The sequence below is a fragment of the Acanthisitta chloris genome, unplaced genomic scaffold, assembly GCF_000695815.1.
Source record: "Acanthisitta chloris isolate BGI_N310 unplaced genomic scaffold, ASM69581v1 scaffold19899, whole genome shotgun sequence".
Taxonomy (NCBI): domain Eukaryota; kingdom Metazoa; phylum Chordata; class Aves; order Passeriformes; family Acanthisittidae; genus Acanthisitta; species Acanthisitta chloris.
The window spans coordinates 1-22,082 of NW_008690018.1; the positions used below are offsets into that span (position 1 = coordinate 1).

A 22,082-nucleotide genomic window follows, 5' to 3' on the forward strand; every position below is an offset into this window, starting at 1 on the left:
TGATATTCTATTATTTATCTGTACTTTGCCAGATATCTACACGGGCAGCAAGATTTGACTGTGTGGCTTCACTCTCCCCACCCTCTGGGGAGAATGTAGCAGCACTACAGCCTCATCTCTGTCCCTCAGAAACAGGGAGGTGATGGAGAACACGGGTGGCAGCACAGTCCCCTGCAGTGCAGACCTGGTTTTTCCCAGTGGGCTGTGCTGCTGGGAAGGCTAAAGATGTCTGGGCAGTGGCACCATACCTGCGGCTTTCCGAATGTGCAGCACGTAGCCGATGATCTCCTTGGTGTTCTGCAGAGGCTTTTCCCAGGACACCTGGATGGTGGTTGCAGAGACAGTCTCAGCCTTCACACTCTGTGGAGGACTGGGCAGCCCATCAGCCCACAGGACAGTCAGGCGAGCGCTGGCCTGCGTGGAGCCAGCACTGTTCTCAGCCAGGCACTGGTAGATGGCTTCATCCGCCTGGTTGATCCCATAGATGGACAGAGTGCTGCAGGGGGACATGAGAGGGACAAGCATCTCACTGAGTGCTCTGCAGCAGACATCCCTCTAGCTATGCCCCCCTGCTGGCTCCAATGGCAGAGCATTCCCCAGCCTCTAATTCCATGGAAAGCTTCCAGAAAGCTGTGGCTGGTGCTTTTGGGGAAGGAAAAGCCCAAGAGGTGGATGTGTCATTCCTTGGAACCTGTGACTGGGCAGATGATCTCTGTCTCAGCTTGCAGAGACTATGGTTCAGATGTGGACACAGGGTGGGGTGTGCAACAGCAGGATCTGAAGCCCTGGATTCAGGAAGATCTCAGCCACGTTACAGAGACAGCTCTGTGGCAAGTGCATACACACCCCAAACCAGCTTTAACTGGCTTAGTTCCAGTACACACCAGTGAGACCCATCCAGGCACTGCACATGGTCGCTAAGCCAAGTCTAATCAAACGCAGCCAGAAAACCCTCCGGTGTTGCTCTAATTGCATTATTGCACATTAGAGCTGTCTTAGGGTAACACTGGGATTAGCTGACTTATCCAGCAGGGTTACAGCCTCAGCTCCTGCTTCTGCACTTACAGAAACACGATCCCCACGAGTCAAAAGTCAAAGCTCATGAGCAAGCTGCAGGTTTTGTCTGCAAAACCTCTGAGTGTGCTTTTGATGCTGGTGCATCAGAGCTTACTCCCTCCCAGCAAAACATCCAGAACAGTTCTTCCAGTCTGCTCTCCACATAAGGCTTAGATGCTGTTTCTACAGGCACCTGTTACCCTGGTGGAAAACACCCTTAAAGGCAGGGACAATACCAGCCTTGTATGAGCCTTCCAGATGAGTGCATTCCTGAGCACTGTGTCTGTCTCTATAGCATCTCCAGGAGAGGTGTTTAGTGGCTTGATGAGCACAGACACAACCAGAGACCTTGTAGCATGTGGCCACATGAATTCGAGGCCCCTTCTGCACTGCATGACCCTACAGCAATGGCTGTGGACAACTGGAGCCAGTTCAGGGCCAGCCCAAGGGTTGCACCTCTCAATATCTTTAAAGCAATACCAGCATGTACTGACTCAGAAATAGTTGTGGCACACATTAGCTCTGTCTTGTTGCTCAATGTGCAAAGCAGCTTTTCTAAATAACATCTGTTCACAAACAGAAACCCATCAATGAAAGCTCTGCTCAGAACCCAGCCAGGAACAATGCAACTCAATGTGTGACAATCCATCAGACACAAGGCCACCTAGATAAATAAATACCCAGTGCATCTCCCTTGCAAGATATGAGGTGGAGACTCTCACCACACTGTGTCCAGCTCCAAGCTGGAACTGGAAAGGCAGACTTTCACATCAGGGGTAGAAGCTGAGGTTGTGGTAAAAGCTGCTTACAATGCCCTTAATCCTGAGAGGATGTTCTCACAAACAAGGATCTTGGGGAAAACTTCAGAAATAAAGGCCCAGTAGAAGCCCAGACTGGGCCACCTAAACCCGGTGACAGATTTGACACCACTGTAAACATCAGTGTTACTGCATTCATTATGCAAATTGTGGGGATTGACTACTCCTATAGACAGGCTATAGGGTAAACCCCTCCAGCACTGAATTAAACACTGAGTAAAACACTGCCTCTGCTTCCATTGTGGAGCACCATCCATATGTGCCCCACTCTGGATTAACCCCTGTTTGTGCATCTGTACTTCCAGTCCTGTCCAATTCATTTGCACTGTGGTTTGCTTCTGGCTCCACATGATGCCTCCAAGCTTCCACATCACCTTGTTGGCTTAGGCCAAAGCTCACATGAGTCTTTTGCTATTTTTCTGTAAGAAATGACCCAAACCTAACCAAATCCACATTCACTACTTGCTCCTAGTGAGAAATAAATTACTTTCTTTTCCTGTGGTGAATTCCAGGTAGACCTGGGACTTGACTGTACATGAGTAAATCCCAAGCATCCCTGCTGATGCGAGGGGCACTCCATGGCTTTTTGGGAATCACAGTCAAAGCTGCCTTTTATGTAAATGAAAAATTGAACGCTGGAAGTGAAAATGATAAATAACCTGCCACTGCCTGCCTGTATGTCAGAACAAATGCTTCTTCTAATTGCAGCAAAATATTGGTCTTCCTATATTAAAATTTATTATTGCTGTTGATTTAACATTCCTATTCCTGCCTTGCAAATTATCGGGGGCCATGGTGAGTGAGCAAATGTTTAACAGTCATCTATTTATGTCCTGTGCCTTTGTTTCCTTGGAAACATTGTAAATGGAATATCAAATGTGATGGTTTCAGCTGATATGGTGATTTTCGAGAATCAGCCCTAAGCTCCTCTCATAGCCACGGGCTCAACGTATCTGATTAAATGGAAGGAGAAAGGCAGAGCTGGGAGGGGGCGCAGGGAGGAAGGACCTGATGTGTGGCTCAGCTGTGTCAACAAGGGCTGACTCCTGTGAGGACAGATGGCAGAAGGCAGGATTACGCTATCCGAGCGCTGTACTCCCAGCCCTGCACAAAGCAGATGTGTGGAAGGAGCAGCAGCACTTCCTTCTGCCCTGTCAATGCAGGGATTATTTCCACGTGGCCGCTGTACATCTGGGCACCCAGGAGTGGCCAGGCTGGGCTGGCACACAAGTCAAGAGCAGTGTTAACCTTCCCAAGCACAAAGCAGCCCTGGAACAAGGAGTATTTAGGCTCTGCTGCCTCCAAGGGTATTTATTTGCTTTGCATAGAGAGAGGAAAAGATGCAGAGTAGGGAAGAGGGGAGCCTGGCTGGAAAGCAGTGCAAGGGTGCAAGGAGCCTGATGGCAATGACATGATGCTTGGGCCAAACACTTCTCTCTCCTGGAAGATCTGGGAGTGAGCAAAGCTCCTCCTGCGTGACACAGATGACTTGCAAGATGCCAGTGGTCCTGGAGCAGGATGGCACTTGGCCACTGGGACCCAGAGCTGAGCAGAGCCTCTCTGTTATGCCCAGTCAAGTCAGAAGAAATAAAAGATTTTCTGCAAAGTTGACATGGGAGGTAGGGGGAAACTTGTTTCAGGCTTCAAAAAGTTCATTTTCACTGAGGTTTACATGGCTGTGTTTGGATGCGCTGTGCAATGAGAGCCATGGCCATCTGTTACCCAGGACCCACACTACCTGGAATGATGTGCAGGCAACAAGGCAATAACACAGCTGGTTTTTGGCTGTGCCTATAAACCTGGGCAAGGAGCAGAGACTGAGCAAGGAGCAGCTGTTGAGCAGAGTGCCCAGCATCTAAACACCAGCTTCATGAGAAAAAGGGTCTTCTCTTTCTGTGGGTCCCCAAACATACACAGGCAGACGTCCACAGGAGGCTCTGGTGCGAGCTCAGAAGCTCACTGGTTGCTGCCATGAGAAGGGCAGGACCTGGCAGTGAGTTACATGAACCTCAGCATCATCCCAGCTGATCCCTCTGCTGTGCATCCCTTTCCATCCTAACTACTGACAAATTCGTCCTGCTTTCACCCACTGCATCACCCCCAGGACGCCGAGGGTGCAGCATGGCCAGGTCAGTGCTTGGTCCAGCAGCTTTCCCAGATTTATTGCTTTTTGCCTTTTATTTTTACAGCAGCTCAAACAAAAGACAAATCTGCAGTTGCCGTGCGAGGGGGCTCAGAGCGTCTCTGTGTGTCAACCATCTGAAATATGCAGTGTCCTTTTATTTCTCCCCGTCAACAGGGAAAAAAAAATCTGTCACTTTGGGACATCTGCTGTTGGAAAACTTTCCCGCGAGTGCCAGACTGGCAGCGCCGCGAGCACGTCAGACGAGGCGAGATGCCAGAAGGCTTTCTGCTGGTCACCAGAGCCGCTCGGCGAGCCGAGGGCTCCATCACATCTCCGCACAATGCCCTGACAGGCATTGATGGAAGTGGGGAGAGGAGCTGCTGCAGATTCACACCCGGCTGAGCTGAAACGAGAGGCCTCCGCTGCTCCAAAGCCGCAGTATTCCCAAGCTGTCTTCCCAGTTCATAGGCAATCAGGATGACTGATCTGGCTCGGGTCAGGGGTCCAGGCCGGTGACCGGAGATCGGCTTTCCAAAGGCTCCTCTGAAAAAGTCTGCAAACTGAAGGAAGCCTCTTCATCGATTCAGCAGCACAAAGCAGAGGGGCCCATCTGGAAGGGTATCAGCATGCGCGCGCACCGGCGCACAAAAGAGGGAGTGTGATGAAATTAATGCAGAGAGCAGGCTGTGGCTAGCAGGGACAGCATTCAAGTGCCAGCAGCCTCAGAAAGCCACCAGTGCCACGTTCAGGTGCCCTGTCCCTGTGCCCTGCTCTGCCTCTGTTACAGCTCGTGCTGTGCTGTGTCGAATGATGCACTCCTGGGCTGCTGGACACTGCTGTGCTGGAAAGGAGCCTTTGGCCCCTCCAGTGCTGGCTGTGGGCAGCTTTGCAGAAATGCCCTGTACTTTGAAGATTGCCTTGTACAGGCTCAGAATAAGGTGTAAAGCTTGAAGAGGCACACTCGGCAGCCCAAAGGGACACCATGTATCATGCCCAGACCTCTACACACATGTGCTTATGTATCCAGAATACCATGCTAGACTTCCCAGGTGGAGTTGGGTTGGGTTATGCAGGAGAAGGAACCTTTTCCGTACCGACTGGTATATATTTAGCAGGGAGTGCAGCCCACTGGGCAGGATCCCAGCCTGACTCTGCAGTTAGAGACACCCAAGAGCAGTTTCTGCAGGGATGTCTGGTCCCAGCCACTCAGTCTGTTTTCATGACCCAGAGAGTGCAAACACAGACTTGACTGAATCCTGTCCCAGGGAGAGAGCAGAAAACAACCTTTACATCTGCAGGATCACAGGGAAGCACAAAACATCTCAAGAAAAACTACTGGAGGGGACAGCAGATGCCTATATTGGTAGGACTGTGAATGAAGACACCTGGGAGAGGTCTCTGCTGCTAAATGGAAGGTCTCCCATAGCTTTTTCCCAGCAAAGGGGCACAAGGATTGGAGAGGAAAAAGACATGGCCTAATTCAGGGGAGGCTGATTTTAGGTTGCCTCACTACGGGCTCAGTCCTGCCTCAAAGGCTCCTGTGTAAGGGCCATTCCTTGACAATGGATTTTTGCTGTGTGCAGCCATGGGAACAAACACTTAAACCCCTGACTCGGCGATGCACTTCAAGAGCAGATCAGTGGAGCAGCACATGGAGAAATTACACAGGCAACTTGGTAGCAAAATAACCACAGCCACAGACAGAAGGAGAGGCTGGTTCCTGTAGCTATTGGCTGATCCAGGGCTGCTGCAGATCCACTTTGTGGGGCATGGCTGTGTGATCCCAGCATGGAATCCCTGCTCGGTGCGGGGAAGGCAGGATCACACTGATGCCCCACTGCTTAATGGGGCTTTGGGCACTCGTGCAGAGATCCTCCTTGCAAAGGCCATTTCCACTTGTCTTCCCAAGTCAAACCCATAAATTATTCTTAAATCGGGAGCAGCTGGTTCACATCCCAGTCCTCCACATACTTATTTGTCATGCTTCTGGGAACTGAAATATGATTTGCTATAGGGTACCCTTCCCACAGTCACAACAGTCTTCAAACTCACGGCATAAGTAACCTGCAACCTTGCCTGTCCTCTCTTAAGGTGCCCAAATCCCTACAAATTCAAGAGTCTGTGGGGTGTGTGCACCATGAAGGGATGTGCAAACCCACCTGCATCTCTCTGCACTCAGATAGTGTGGGTTTTATAGGAAAAGGCCACTTTGTGAATGCCAGGCTCTTGTTTCCCTGGGTTTGGAACCAAAAGGGCTGTCTGGTCCCAAGGGCTTGGAAGTACAAGAAAAGCAAAGTTGTCCTGAAATTTATTTATGAAGGAATATTTTCCCTGATGAACCTTGAACATCCACAGCTCTTGAAGTAAGTCATTCCCAGAGTAGAAAACCAAGTGTAAACCAGTGAGAAGAATTGAAAAAGGAGACAGTTCACTAGCAAAGGTCACTGAAGAGAGCAAACGCCACCTGAGCCCTGGTTCTAACGAAGCCTTTTTCCGGTGGAACAAATGAAGTCCCTTAATTACCATTTTGTAAATAAAATCTTCTTGGAAAATCAATATTTAGAGCCTGCCTTCTCTGAAGACGTTGGCCTTTGTTGCTTGCTATTAAAGCAATATAAACCCCATAGTGTGATATACTTCTAGGCTGAAAATTACCCCCAAACCTGATTGGATCAAAGGAAGAAAAGCAATATACCTTTCAGATCAGTAATTTTGAAGTAATAACCTAGAAGTATGATTTTACACAAGCCCATGGTTAACTTGGCCAGCAACCACTCCTTCCTGCAGCGGTACTCCTGCTTTTGGGACAGGCTGGTGATGCCAGGTGGGAATTTTGCTTAGAAATGCTCATTACACCTCTCAGGCATTTGAATCTTGATCAATCCAAATCAGCCCAGGAGCAATACAAGCATCTCAGATCATCACAGACGGATACATCCTGTGGCTGCTGGACACAGAGATAGCTCCACCAAAGTCCCAAAGGCTCCATCAGTTTCTCCACCCAAGAGCTCGGCTCAGAGCAGTATCATCCCGACAGCTACCAGCTCCATCCCCAGCCCAGGGGCTGCATGGCAAGGCAGCCCCATCTTCAGCTCCTTCACTCATTTCTATTCACAGCTTTTAATGGAAAACCCCACAATTCCCTACGCCTGAGCCTTCATGCATATTTCATTAACAATTATCCGCTATCCCAGAACTGCTTTTGATTTTTGCTAATCATCGATTGGATATTTTGTTCCCACACAGCTGGCATTTTCAAAACATAACAACCACCTCTGGAGAGGGCACAGCAGAAGGCTGATCTTTAATGCTAATGTGCCCAGAAACCATCAACACATCAGGTGATGGGAATTCACATCTGAGGGACCAGGAGGGATGAGGTATTTATCGGATGCAGCCTGCCAGGCTGATTTTACTGTGCTGGAAGTTGCTTAGCAAGTGACTATCTGATGTTGTATCAGCAGCAACATCCAATCTACAGTGAATCCAGTCCTGAAGCTGCTGTCCCATCCCAAGAATGATGAGCTTTGGGAGTCCCCTCTCTTTGTGGGTTTGCTTTCCTTGCGTTTGCAGTTACTGCACACGAGAGACAGTGTGGGGTGCAGTAGGTGCCAAAGGGCCCTTCACAGCTTTTGGGAGCAACACTCCAATGGATCCGCAGGCTGTGAGTTTGTGCAGACACACTACTGCCCACAGGAGTGAGGCCTCAAGCTTGCAGGAGCAGAGCAGCATCTCAAATGCTCTGTGTTCTACAGGTCTGGATCTCACTTCTGGCTGTGTTCATTTACAAAAATGAAGTTGCTCATAATGACACATTTTGCAATCAATTAGCACATGATATGATTTGGGATGATTTACTCCTTTTTCCCCTTAAAAATCCCTTTGGGGGCATTCAGACCTTTATGGCAATATTAAGCAGAGTTTTAATCCAAATGAATTTTCTTGGAAACCATGTAATCTAATTAAAAAGCTCATAGTACAGTTTAGTAGCTTCATTACTGGTAGATTTGAGATCCATCTTTACATAGACAAATATTTTCCAAGTGCAATAGACTGATAAATCCAAGGCATAACCACATACTGATTCTGCCTGGAACTAAGTGGGTTACAGCACTTAGTCATGCCCATGAGAGTGAAACAAAGGACAACTTGAAAAAGCTCAGAAAAAGCTCACAAAAATCATCCGTTGATCTGTCTACTCCAATTCACGGGGTACCCAGCCCTGCTGCACCAGCGAGGGCATTTTTCAGACTGACAGCCTTGGAAACCCCTAGGCATGGCCACTTGCCTGGAGCTGGGGTTGGAGCAGACCAAGACTAGTGTGAAAGAAGACAAAAGTTCAGCATCATCAAGTATGATGGCCTTAGGGCTCAGCTTTACAATTGTGTTACTATAGCTTGAGACGATGCCACGTGTCAGCTGAGTCCCAGTAAGAGGCTGAGCTCCCTCAGCCTGTGCCAGATGCTGTAATCTGAGCATTTAGCTCACCATGGAAAAGGCTGAGGCTAAATTGCATTAAATGATTCCCATAAGAAAACGATTACAGTGATGTTCACCAAGTCGCAGTTCGTGTACACGTGTAGGGCAGCTCCAGGCACAGGGACCTGGCCAGGAAGACATGACCACGACCAAAGACCTGACTTCTACTTTCCTCGAACTGTCAAGAGGAATGATTCCACAGGCCAGACATCTGGGTGAGACACAGAGCTGGATTCAGTGTCAGTTTTGTAATGGATTTAATGACTGCTTGGAAAGTCTTTGGTCACTTCTGACTCTGGATCCTCATCAATAAAAGGGATAAAAAAACCTAATTTCCCTTCTCCCCCTTCTGATCTGTTCATATTACAAGGGTAGACATGCCTAGAAACACATGCAATGAACCAGAAGATCACAAGCCTGAAGTGAGTGGCATGTCTATGTGCACACACAAAGTTTCCTGAAGCTCTAAAAACTAACAGCTCAGAGAAAATCTCCACTGGTTGGGAATATTTTATTACCACTCGCACCTTATCCTTCTTGCAACACACATCCTTCCATCCCTCATGTAACAAAGCTTAAAAAAACCCTCAAACCTGAAAACAAAAAGGCGTATTATACAGAAACCTAGAAAAATAAACTCACTGTTTTCCCCTGAGGAATGATGCCTGCACAGCACTCCCCAACTGTCTAAACTGAAGGTCCAGACTCTCCAGCAAGGTTGGGTAGTTGCTTTCATGAGACACATTTGTTAATACAGAGAGCAGCTATATGACACCACAGAGTACAAATCTCTACCAATAATTCAGGTTTACAACACAGGTGCTATTATTTTGTAGTATATTGTTCCATGCTATTTCCATAGAAACTACACCGTCAACTTGTAATTTTCCCACTAAGTGCATCCCACCATGTCATTTCCTCAGTGCAAACATCCCCATCCCCTCGCAGGAAGATGCAGTTATTTAGCACTCAAAGAAAACACTCTTCCCCAGTGAGATAAAAGGCTGAAGCTTAGTGAAAGTCAGCTTCCATGCAAATATTATTGCTACTATATTTGCATTTGCACACCCAGGCAGGTCAATGTTCAGGGGCAAAGCACAGTTTCTCCACTGTGGAGTGAGTGTGGGCTTTGCCAACTCTAGGGACAATATTTAGCCCTTACTGAAATACACAGGTGATGATCAGGGCAAAAGAGAAACTTTTGCTGGTCTCCTGTATCAACAGTCAAAAAGTCTAACACTGATGTCATGGTGCAAAAAAGCATAGAGCACTGAAATGTAAGCCTATAAGGCAGAGTTAGTAGGACTGAAGCAGTGTTTTAGAATCTCAAAGGCCTATCTGCTTCTGAACATTACCATCCTCACATCTGCTCTTTGCTCTGTAGAAAGAAAGTCAACAACTCTCCCTTTGTACTGCAGTGCTAGCAGTCAGCACACCAGGACTCACCTGTTGTTATTCTTCAGCTTGATGTGGTCACTGGTCTCCAGGATCTGCCCATTCCTCAGCCAAGTGATCTGGGGAGGGGGTTCCCCTTGGGCCACACACGTGAAGATGGCAGTAGTTCCCACTGGCCTGGAAATGGACTGGGGATGCTGTACAAACTCTGCAGGGGCTATGAGGAGGAAGGAGAAGGAGGGTGAGAAAAATCATGATGATCCTACTTTCTCCTGGCACAAAAAGCAACCTTGTCAATAGGCCTTGTCTTCCTGGGAGCATGGGATGTATCTGCTGCCATGCTCAGGCAGCAGATAACTCTGGTTTGGATGGTGTGTCTGTAATCAGTGCAATCTGGTTGTCCATCCTGCCTATCATGGCCTCAGAGAAGGCACCTGAAGGCCAGTTCAGTATTGATGGAGAGCCAAGGTGAAACCTGCCGGGTTCAGGCAAACAGCACCAAGGTCTAAGCCTCCTCACCTCTCCACACTCTCCCACTGAAAGCAACCCCAGTGCTGCAGTTGGGGAGATGTGATGTTTCATCAATGGCAGAGCTACAGCAACACCCTGGCTTTGCCCAAAGGACCTGTACAGCATTAGCAAACTGCCTGAAATAGAGAGAAATGTATGGATGTGATACAGCAACCTGTCAGGGTGTTCTCTCCCCAGTAAACAACAGATTTACCGTAGACTCTCCTGCAGCAATAAATTGGGGAACCTTTTTTACCCCAGATCTGCAGCCTGGGACCCTTGGTGTCCTGTCAAACCTGGCAGAAGACTCCACCCATGCCTGTAACTGCTGCTCACCTTGTCACCAAATGTTTTCACCTTTGACAATAACATTTTTAAATGGAATGTGATTTCCTCCTTCCCACAGCTCAAATTAGATTTAAAATCATTTATCAGAATAAACCAGCATATCAGCCTACAGAGAGCAGGGCCTGACAGACACTGCCAAATAGGTGAGATTATTCAAGCGGTTCTGCTTCAAAGGGCAAAGTGATAAATATACTCCACATTGCTGCTGAAACCTAAAATCAGGTGGAACTGGCAGCAGCCACAATGAAGACAAACAGATAAGAGGCACAGGCCCATAATAAATTTACTGACTAGCATCACATAACAGATGGCTGGTGTTAAGTTTTTTTTGACAAAAACAAGATTATCCAGGGACACAGCCTCACTGGCATTTTCCAAGCATGGGGTTGGTGGGCTCTGCCACCAGCAGAGATGCACGGATGGGAGAAGGGAGCAAACTGGTCCAGCAAAATATGTTGAGGAGCAGCCAGGGTGCAGGTGGGAGCAGCTCTGAAAGAGTTGAGCCTTGTGATTCATGGCCAAAACACTCCCTGGGGTTTGCTGCAGCAGTACAGGGGGATAAAGCTCTTTCCCAGCTGTGTGCAGGCAAGGGAAGAGAATTGCTACTGCTGCAACAAGGCCATACCGCAGTGAGAGGTGCTTGTGTGTGAGTGAAGTCATGCATGTTGTAAGTCCTGCAAGCAGGAAGACACAGAAATTCATCTCAGAGCCTGTCCACCTCGCAGGTGCCCCCTCTTTCATTTTTAATAATCAGAGGGAAGTGGAGCATGGCAAGTCTGCCTGTGTAAGCGGTATGGGGTGTCCGCCAACAGAGTTTACTGCCAGGCCACTGCTGTCAGTGCCCAGGTCTGCTAATGCACCTGATCTCAGCAACCTAATGGTGCATATTTCCAGAACCTCCTGCTAATCCTCCCTATGTGCCAATCGATTCCTTGTCCTTTTATTTCCCTCCTATGTTTTTCCACCTCTAGACTTATAAATGAAAATAAAATTCAGGATGGGTTCAATAAAAGTCGGCAGCATGGATAAACAGGGGAAAAACCCTCTTCCCTGCAGTGAATGGCCCCTTTGTGGTGTACAGTGAGAGCATTACAGACTTGATTTTCCTCAGCCTCCCGCCCCCTGCTTTGTGCTGGCGCAGTTTTGCAGGAGCAATTATTTTGCAAGTGGCTGTGCACCTCCCTGCTTTCATCTGGGCTCATGAGTTGCACCCACAGTACTCGCAGGTGCAGCCCCACGATGCCAAGGAAGGGCACAGCCATCTTCCAGCTCCTCTCTGCAGCTTCATTAAAGATCCTGCCACTTGGCTCTTTGCCTCTGCCTCCCGCTTGCTTCATCAAATCTCAAACCCACCGTTTGTTCCAGCAGAAGCCAAGTTTAAATATGGAAAGAAGCATCCGGCATAACCCTTCTGGACTCTCCGGCTCTCCTTATCCTCCCCTATTAGCCCATGTCAAGAGGGAGTAATTGGAGCAGTGTCGCGTGTGACTTGGGGGTAACGAACGTGCAGCTGCGGCCGCTGGCTCAGCGCCAGTGATGCTATTCAGTGCCACAGCCCCTCGGGTTCCTCAGGTCCCTGCTCCCCTCTGCTGTCCCTCCTCTTCGCTGTCTTGCTAAACACAACCAGACCAAAACCTCCACCCCTGTTTAACTTGCTTAAACTCTCTGGGGAGCAGCAGCCACTCCTTCAAACAGCTCCCACCTCTGCTGTGCCGAGCTGCCCCTGCTTGGTGGTATCCCTCACTGCAAGACATGGATGCTCTTCTGCTGTTCTTGCTCCTCCTCGCTTTCTCCAGGCATTTCTCTGTCCCATTCAAGTCTCACCCTACTCCTTTTGGTGCTGAAGGAGCAACAGTGTGGAGCTATAGCAGGAAAATGGCCCAGGTCAAAGCAGAAACTCACAGAGTTAGCAGGACATGGTCTGGAAACCCATGGAGTTAAAAGGACATGGTCCAGGTGCCACCAGGGTCCTTGAGGACCATGGGGACAGACACTGTTCCAAGGAGACACTCCTTAACTATCCTGGACCCAGTGTTCATACTAGTGCCCACAGGAAGGTGCCCTTAGGCAGCTGCTGCTGTGTGGTCTTGAGGCAAATGTCTGCTCTCCTCTCCTGAGTCCCCTCTCTGTCCTTCCAAATTATTTCAACAGGAACTAAGAGTTTGCCACCTCTGTCCCTGGGTTAGTGGGAAAGGAGCAGAAGCAAAGCCCTGCCTGCTGCCAGCCCTGCACCCTCTCATCATTCATAATTAATAAAGCATCTTGTCAGGGCTCATCCCACCCGCACGGAGGTGCAGTGGCCTGAACACCTCTCCCCCTAACACTACATGCCAAAAGGCAATCAGACAGCCACAGGAAGCACTTCTCAGCCCTCCACTAAGATCTGAATGAAGATACTCATGGAGATCAGTGTTAAAAGCAGAGGATTCAAACCTGACAAGGAATGGGCAGGATCCAGCCCTGTCTTGTGAAGTATGAAGAAACCAGAGCGTTGATTATTCAGGACTTAATGGGAGGGAGGGGAATCATGCAGCTTTAATGAATATTTGAAGGCGTGACATTGGTATCAAAAAGCAATAACACTTCATACCACTCCCAGAATCATTAACGAAGTGATTTGATAGCTCTGACTGTGCTCACCAAACTGTGATAGCACGAAGATGCACTGTAACAGCAGGTTGTAATGGGAGACCTGGATGGGCTCCATCTCTTTTGGGACACCTCATCAGTGACCAGCCACCAGTGTAGCCCCAAGACACCAGGGAGCTTTGCTGTCCTTGCTGTGAGTTTGCAGTGTGATGCTTATTGCAGCACCTGATGGTTCCTTGAGAAGGTCCTAAGGATTGGGGAGCACTGACAGGTCACTGAGAAGATCCCAAGGATCGGGGAGCAGTCACGGCTGAATCTGTGATGAATCTGTGCCCCCTGCATCTCAGTATTAACAGTCATTAATTCTCAAGTAGCCAGAGTGGCAGGGTAAGGGAGGGAGGCTGGGGTGAGGCGAAGGAAGAATAACATGGAAACAATAAAACTTCATAAATTAGGCTACTGGAACCTACAAAAAGTGTATAAAGGAGAAGACAGGTCAATGAGGAAGTCGGTCAAGCGCAGCATCAGATGACAGGAGATTTAAGACGACTGCTGCTCACTTGGCTTCTCTCTATTGACTACAGAGGATGTCCAGATGCTTACATAAGTAACTCAGAGCAGCAGTGATGGGACTGCAAGGGCCAAAGCTGGAACCTGTGCCCATGTCCTCTGGAAAATAGGCAGAGACCACGTATGGAGGCTATCATGGAGGCTGTCCTTCAGCTCTCATGAAATTCTTGTCCTGGCAAGGTGCAGACTGGCGCTCACAGCAGTGGGACATGTTCCCATGTCACCTACTGATGTGGTCTTGGGAAGATGCTCCAGAGGGCTCAGACACCCCAGCACATACCAGCACCTCTATGGACAAGACTCAAGTGCTCACCTGTTCGTGCATGGTAGCTTCTCTTGAGAGGGAAATCATGGACAGGAAGGGGACTGCTCCATGGGGAACACTGACTAACACAGCAGAGTGAAGCTAGTTTGCAGCATGAATTTAGGGCTAAACTCAAGGACAATCCAAGTACTACAGAGCCAAGACTAAACCACAGCAACTGCAATACATCTGCTGCTGAATTCCACCCTGCAGCCAAGGCTTGTGATGCCAGCAAGCAAGAACGATGGAAGAAACATCAGGAAGCGCAGCGGTGGCCGGATCTGCTGGACCAAGGAGCGCTGCCCAGTCCTGCCAGCAGAAAAGCAAGGCAAACAAGGCAGTCATTGTCAGCAGAGCCTTCAAACCCATGTCCTTAAGATGGGCCCTCATTTATGAGATGGGATCTCATTTTTCTGCATAGCTTTCAGGAGGAAATGAAGCGTGGAGTGGAGAACACTGGTGACCATCTGGCCATTCACAGCCCATCAGTTTGTTATGACACCAAACACATAATAAAGCACAAAAGATTGCACAGGAGGTAGAGGGAAAGCGCTTTGATATATTTTTCTTTCCTTGCCACCGCAGCCTGCTCTTCCCTCGCCCCACATGCACCCACACCCTCTGCTTCAGCCATTCGGCCCTTCCACAACTCCCCCCGTGAGACCTTCATTCGCAGCCGGCACAAAGCAATATTCAAATGGCTGCGCTGGGATCTGAAGGGAAAATGGAAACTTTCTTGTGTGAGAACCTTACAAAAGAGATCAAAGGAGCCTAAATGGCCAGGGGAGGGCAGGGAGGGAGGGAGCGAGCGGGGGATTGACGCCTTCTCCTCTGGAAGGAGGAGGAATTCCCAGGAAGATAATAAGATGGTGTTAGATGATCTGAAGGAGAGCCTGCAATGGGAAAGGACATTACTGCTGGAGGAAGAGCAGAGCACTGACTGGGACACCTCCGCCCACGTGGCTGCTGTGATGGGACAAGGACCTGCTGGCAGCAGGAGGGAGGACTTGGTCTCAGTCCCAGCCTCCCACTAACTCCTTCCCTTACAACAGGAAACATCATCCTTTCTCCCCCAGTTTCCTACCTATAAAACGTGCCTCCTTCAAAAGACAAGGGCAAGTTAATTTGTGCCTCCAGGCACTTCAAGGGCCCCTGCACAAAGGCAGCAAGTACCTGGCCTGGCTGCTTTGAGGACGCTGTATTGTCCTAGCACTGTGCTAACTTCCTCTCCAACCAGGCTTTTGATAGCCTGCTCTTTGCTTTTCTTCCCTTAACGGATGTAATTTGCATCGCTGACATCTTGACAAAGATAAAACCCACAGTCTCCCATGTCAGTCATTATCGCTGTTTTCTTCCCAGACAAACCTGAACAGCAATCATTTGTACCTCTCAGCTGGAAAATTCAGGCAAAATGAGATGCAGAGGAAGGAAAAACTGCTTCCAGAGGGAGGGTGAGCAAACCTGGGATGAGCCCAGCTGCCTGGCCAGGGTCTGCCATTACCCTGCCTGGGGAACAACAATCCCTCCAGAAATACAGAGCCCATTTTAAGGATGGGCAACACAGGTTGTGGTCCTGGACACAGCAGATCCTGTCTAAGGGCTACGCCAAGGACACATCGACCACACTGCACAGCACTGCCAACTTCTCTGCTGATACTGAAAGCAGGAGCATTCCCCTTCCATCGTGAGGCTGTGCTCCAACAGCCCTGAGATTGCCATTTGAGGGACAAATTCTCATCTTGGTTCCCCATGTGAAAAACCACAGTAATTCTACCCCGGCTGAACTCCAGCACTAGACCACTCCAGCACTCAGGAGCTGATGTTCTCCAAAGAGACTGAAAACTGCTGATCTGTAGCAATGTGGAGTTGTGCTGCCTTTTCCCTCTCACCCAGCTGATAACAGGAGCAGTGAAGAGTATTCAATACCTGTATTTTTACAACTTCATAGATTTTCCAAGCAATTTCTTCTGCTCTGCCTCCCTGCCTCCTCTACATCAGCTTGCCATTTGGGCTTAGGAGGCCTCTGCTTACATGCACTATGTGCAGAGCTGCTCTGCAGAAGCTCCAAAGAGCTTGTATCAGTACAGCAAGGTTATTCTTAATGCCTGGGTTGGTGTTTCTTAATTAGGGGACTCAAGGTGTGCCAACTGGGAGGCCCCACTGCTGCACTGCTCACCCAGAAATCCAACAGCAAAAGAAACAGTGAGTTTCACCTCCTCTCATGTCTGTTCAGCACCTGGGGCTTGGGAGGCATGAGCAGCCCTGTGCAAACTCCCTTTCTATGTTGCTCCTCCATGGCTGGTCGGATCACTGCCAGCGACTGCTGGGACCTGTCAGGTGAGCATCAGGGCTGGAGCAGGGCACTTTCCCCATCACCAGCATGAAAGGTTCAATTAGCACACTCCGGCAGGAGGTGTGTAATTTTAGATTCAGGATATCATCAGTCAATAGTTAATGAGTGAACTGATGAGAGCACGAGATGCTTTAAGTGGACTAGCTTGAAGAGGAGGTGAGTGCCTGTAATCAGGGGCGGATTGCTGCCATTCAGAGCACGCTGCCAGCTGGGTTTGTCTTCTCAAATACTTGCCTGGCTCCCCTCACCATGGAGACTGGTTGCACAGAGCATGAGGAGAGGGATTTGTTAGGTGTCTTGAGTGCTGATCTCTACTATTGTCTGAATTGCTCTTTAGAAGTAGCATTTCAGGACAGTTGCTGTGAGAAGAGGAGCAACCTGCATCCCATGGGCATGGTCCCCAAAGGGTGCTTCACTCAGGTCATGGCAGTGGGCTCAGACACAGTGTCAATTGCAAAAGAAAACAGTCTCACTAACGTTTTGGAAATGTTTCAGACTTACTGGTGCCATTTCAGTTGGAGAGTAATACTCTGTGAGTGATATCCACTGCTGGGCATCACTGGGGAGTGCTATCTATCATTCAGAGGCTCCAATATGAGAACAGTGTCCATGTCCCCTATCATGAAGGACTAGGAAAGGCTGAGAAGCTGAATTTGGCCCAAGCTTTCAGCTGAGATGACAAGTATGAGACCAAGTAACAACTGGTGTCTGTTAAGCCAAATAAATACCTGTAATGGGGTGGGAAACCATTGCAACCCATCCAGCTGAGGCCTCAGTTGAATGATACCTGGTTGTTACTCACCTGTGTGGGTCACAAACACATACAGCCATTTGGGAAACCATGTGTCTAGGAAAGAAGCACTTTGCCTGTTGCTGTCAGAGAAGTGAAGTCAGCACCTGTCCAACCCAACCCATGCTGGTGCCCAGGGGATGTGTAGAGGCTTTGCTCACCTTGTACCACGAGGCTGCCCTGCGCGGTCCTGCGCACGCGCGTGCCAGGTTTGTTCGCAGCACACACGTAGATGCCAGAATGCTGCACAGTGAGGTCTGAGATCATGAGGTTTCCTGTCCCCAGCACCTGAATCCCCTCCACACCAATTGGGCGCCCATCTGAAAGAAAGGAAGAACAAGAGTCACATGCTGGACTTCTGTGCAAGGTTCTCCAGGACACAGCCCCTGGTGAGACCCAATCTAAGTATTTATGGAGTGGTGCCATGTTCTGTTACTGGCATTTGCCAAGTAAAGTCAAAGGGGTTTATCTGGTGCTCTCAGCAGAACTGCCTTCTGGAGAAAACTAGATCCTTATTTACATGTTTACCCAAAGTCACACTCTTCACTGCTTGAAAAACCAAGGTACCATCACAGGAGACATAAAAGCTTTCAACCATGTGTTCAGATTAAGAAGAACCCAGACACAGTTCAAAAGAGTGGCTAAACCAAGTTAAACCATCTCAGTTTCTGTGAGCCATTGCCTGGATTCTTACATTAGACTGACAGGGATCCAGCCAGCTCAACAGGCTGGATCCAGTGGAGGGGGTCTGGAAAGGAGAGAACCAGCCAGCCTAGAACACTGTTTCCCTGATGCACTCTCCCAGCCACCACAATTTATCATCTGGGGATTTCCTGATCCAGAAGTTACACATTTTTGTCTGCTAAATCCTGATGGATTTTTGTGGCTTCGGAAAACACATGAACACTGGATTTTCAATGCCTTAGCTCTAGAACACACAGCAGCTCAGGGCCATGGAGCCAGACTTTTTGCTGGTAGTTAGATCTTCTCAGCTACTCTGGTTTGGAAGGGCAACTGGCAAGGGCTGCCTCCACCCTGAGTGCCAGGTCTGGAGCATGTAAAATAGTTCTGTATCAGGGAACACACCTTTTTCCAGCAAGGCCTGTTTTCACTGGAAAATTCCCAGCCAGTTCTAATTACAATGTGTTTCATTAGTATCAGGCTATTGCTTTTTATTGTTTCATTGATTTGTGTTTTAAGACACTGCCTGACAAAGGCAGCTCTAAATCAGGCCTAGCATGTGCCAGGGTGTCTGAGCAGAGGGGCAAGGCAGGGAAGGAGGAGTTTTACAGGAGGAGCAGTTAAAGGGAGCACACTTTCATCAGACAGGAAAGAGGAATTCAGTTCTTCTCTCAAGTTTGCATGGAGGAATTTAAAGAACCAACACACACCAGAGAAACAAGAACCAGCCCTGGTGATGTTCCCACCTGACCATCCCAGGAGCCCTCTGTACATATCTGCTCTGCTGCAGCAGAAGAACCTGTGTCTTGTGCATCAAAGCTGTGGCTACTAGAAGGGAAAACTCATCTGAAGAATTCCTCTGGGGAGCTCTACGGATCTGTGCTGCAATCTTGCTAAGAGCTTTATGCTCCAACACAGACAGTGTGCAGGGCTAGTTAAAAGTTATCCTGCAACCTCATGCTTTAGATGGAATATCATGTTTTGCATCATAAAGAACATTCTGAGGATTTGGGCCATTCATAACCAACAGGTTCTGTAATAGACTGGGAAAACATGAAGGCAAAGCAGCATGCAAGGAGAGGGAAGAAATTAACTATCAACCCAGAAATGCCATTTTGCAACCAGCTGTCCAGTCAGTGCTTGGATCCTTCAGCCAACCACCTGCTCCAGTGTGGGGTCCTCCTCAGGCTGCAGGATGGTATCTGCTCCCCTGTGGACCTCCACAGGCTGCAGGAGCACAGCTGCCTCATGGGCTGCACCATGGGCTGCAGAGGAATCTCTGCTCCGATACTGCAAGCACCTCGTACCTTCACTGACCTTGGGCTCTGCAGGGCTCCTCCTCTCACATCTTCTCACGCCCCTCTCCAGCAGCAATTTGCTCTCATGAAATAACCTTTCTCCCTTATTAAATGTGTTATCCCTGAGGCACTACCACTGTTGCTCGTGGGCTTGGCCTTGGCCAGTGGTGGGTCCATCTTGGAGCTGCTGGCATTGGCTCCATTGGATATGGGGGAAGCTCCTTGCAGCTTCTGACTAAAGTCACCCCTGTACCTTCCTGCTAGCAAAACCTTGCCACACAAACCCAATACAACCATAGAAGTGTGGGATCCCATTTCAGATTAACAGCAGCATCCCACTAGGAAACACCAGCAAAGCATGGACTGAGAGCTACAAAGCACTTCCCAAACCTATCTCCTGCCATGCTCTTTATATATTGTTCTTGGGGAAATTTTTAAACTTAAAGGTTTCCTTGCTTCATTAGGCAGGTAATGCCAGACCCCTTAATTATTTGCATTGCAAAGAAAAATGCTCAGGTCTTTTAGAGAGAGAAAAACAATGCCATTAAATGATCACACAGCTGGCCAAGCCACTACTGCAGTAAATGGCTCAGCCATAAAAAGAACAGTAAAACATGACCTGTCCCACATTTAATGAGCAATAACAAGGAACCATTCCTTCCAAACAGCATTTGAACTGAAGTGTAAAGAGGTCTGAATGAAATTCAAATTGAACTTGATTTCATCTTTTAAATTAGACCTTTTGAAAGTTCGTATTTATAATAGGCATAAAAATCAAATCTCTCTCTTGAGGGAGGAATGGGACCAGTGAAAGATGCAAAGTGGCCATACCTGGATCCTTCATCACATCATTGCCTTGAGAAATACCACTGAAATGTGACTTGAATGTCAGTCGTTTTACTGTATTATTTATAAGGTGCTCCATAATTTAAGCATGCAAAGACCCAGTGTACAGCAGGTACTCCTCACAGCCCAAATACCAGCATCGATAAGTCCTCAGTTATCCCTCTAGATCCAACTACTTAATTAGAAGTGTGGGGATCTGAGGAAACACCTCTTGTCATCCAGGCATCTTTCATCTCCCTGAAGAGCAAAGCTTTCCAAGCTCAGAAACCTTGTGGGATCTGCCATTTGGTTCAGAGTGTCTAACAGCCAGCAAAGATCATTGTGCCAGATCATCCCATACGACTCTCACCCAACTTCTCCCTTCCAAAGTGCAACGAAAAGGACTTTTACAGAAATATCTCTACCTTTCCAGCCTGCTCCAGCCTTCTTACTCTACTGTGTTCCACTGAACCTGAGCCGTCCTGTAGTCAGTTAAAAGGTCTTCAGCTAATATCTAGTTCAACTTAGTAACACTGACATCACATATAAATAATACAGAGTGTTTACACAAGAAATTCCTTGCATCCTGAAAGCTCAGCACTTTGCAGAACCACTGTGCTGAGGGACTGATGCCTCACACCTGCTTTGCAAAGGTTGCTATTTATTTTAACCCTGTTTCTCTTACATGAAGAGTGGCTTGGATCAAGCAATCCAAACCCTGTAAACCCATCTTCCTGGCATCACTTGCCATCACCAAGTCATCTCTCCAAGGAGGAGAGCTGAAAGACTGCAAAAGCTAACACTTGCTCAGTTCTCAATACTCTCAGGACCCACATGGGCTCAAAGCTGCTGCTTATTTAGCATGACCTTCTTTTTATGAAGTCCAAAGCAGAATAGTTGAGGGCTGAAAACAAGCCAGTCTGGGTGGAAATGTCTGACAGATTCTCTCTGTCAATCCTCAATTACTAAGGACAGAAGGGGGAGGTTCAGCTGTTGTGAAGAGCAGATGGACATCCCATTAATAAAGGAGACCATTTTCCAAATGGGATATGCTTTTGGGAGATGCTCCCCAAAGATGCTGCGGCTACAGACAAGTATAGACTTTATAGTACCATAGAATGGTTTGGGTTGGAAGGGATCCTAGAGCTCATCTTGTTCCAACCCCTTGCCATGGGCAGGGACACCTTCCACTAGCCCAGGTTGCTCCAAGCTCCATCCCCCAGGCATGGAGCAGCCACAGCTTCTCTGGGCAACCTGTGCCAGTGCCTCACCACTCTCACAGGGAAGAATTTTTTCCTAATATCCAATCTAAATCTACTCTCCTTCAGCTTAAAGCCATTCCCCCTTGTCCTATCACTGCACACCCTTGCAAAAAGTCCCTCTCCAGCCTTCCTGTAGGGCCCTTTAGGCACTTCCAGGTTCACCATCGGGGTGAAGTCTGGATGAAAGATGCCTGTGGTTTGGGAGCCACACTATTTATTTCTCCAAGGTGTATGTGATGCTTTCTGGAGTCCATTCTCCGCCTGCTAAGCGAGTGATTGGCACAGCGGCACCAATTACGGAGACCCGTTAAAACGTGCCAGGCGATATGAATATGCAACAACACGAACGCCTTTCTTTTGTAAGTAGCAAGTAGAAAGAAAGTAACAACTTTCTAATGTTGATCATTTAGGTCTTTTGTGAATTCTTTGTATTGTGTCATAGTAGCCTTCCACTTTTTAGACACATGGGTCTCCTGCTCGGGCGGACACTGGGCACTGTGGATTAGCATATTTAGAGTACATTGCAACAGTTGACTATTCAGTATGTGAAGTGGTGAAATTTACTCTATTATTTCTAAACACTTACAGGAACGGTGCTCCTGTCAACCAGTCAGCCATCTATTGCAAGCTTCTGTGTCCAATAAGTTACCAATTAATTGGCTCCTACAATTGTTGTATA

General features: G+C 48.3%; 1 protein-coding gene across 1 annotated transcript in view; it reads right to left on the bottom strand.

The window, feature by feature from the left end:
- Positions 1-248: 248 nt before the first annotated feature.
- Positions 249-22,082, bottom strand: part of IGDCC3 (immunoglobulin superfamily, DCC subclass, member 3) — a gene marked incomplete at its 3' end in the record, with an annotated part of 81,589 nt that continues 59,755 nt past the window's right edge. Inside the window, exons 6-8 of the mRNA XM_009081664.1 lie at positions 17,499-17,657; positions 9,925-10,090; positions 249-496 (exon numbers count right to left, since the gene is read on the bottom strand). Of these exons, the coding sequence (XP_009079912.1) occupies positions 249-496; positions 9,925-10,090; positions 17,499-17,657 (573 nt within the window). The remainder of the gene's footprint in view (positions 497-9,924; positions 10,091-17,498; positions 17,658-22,082) is intronic.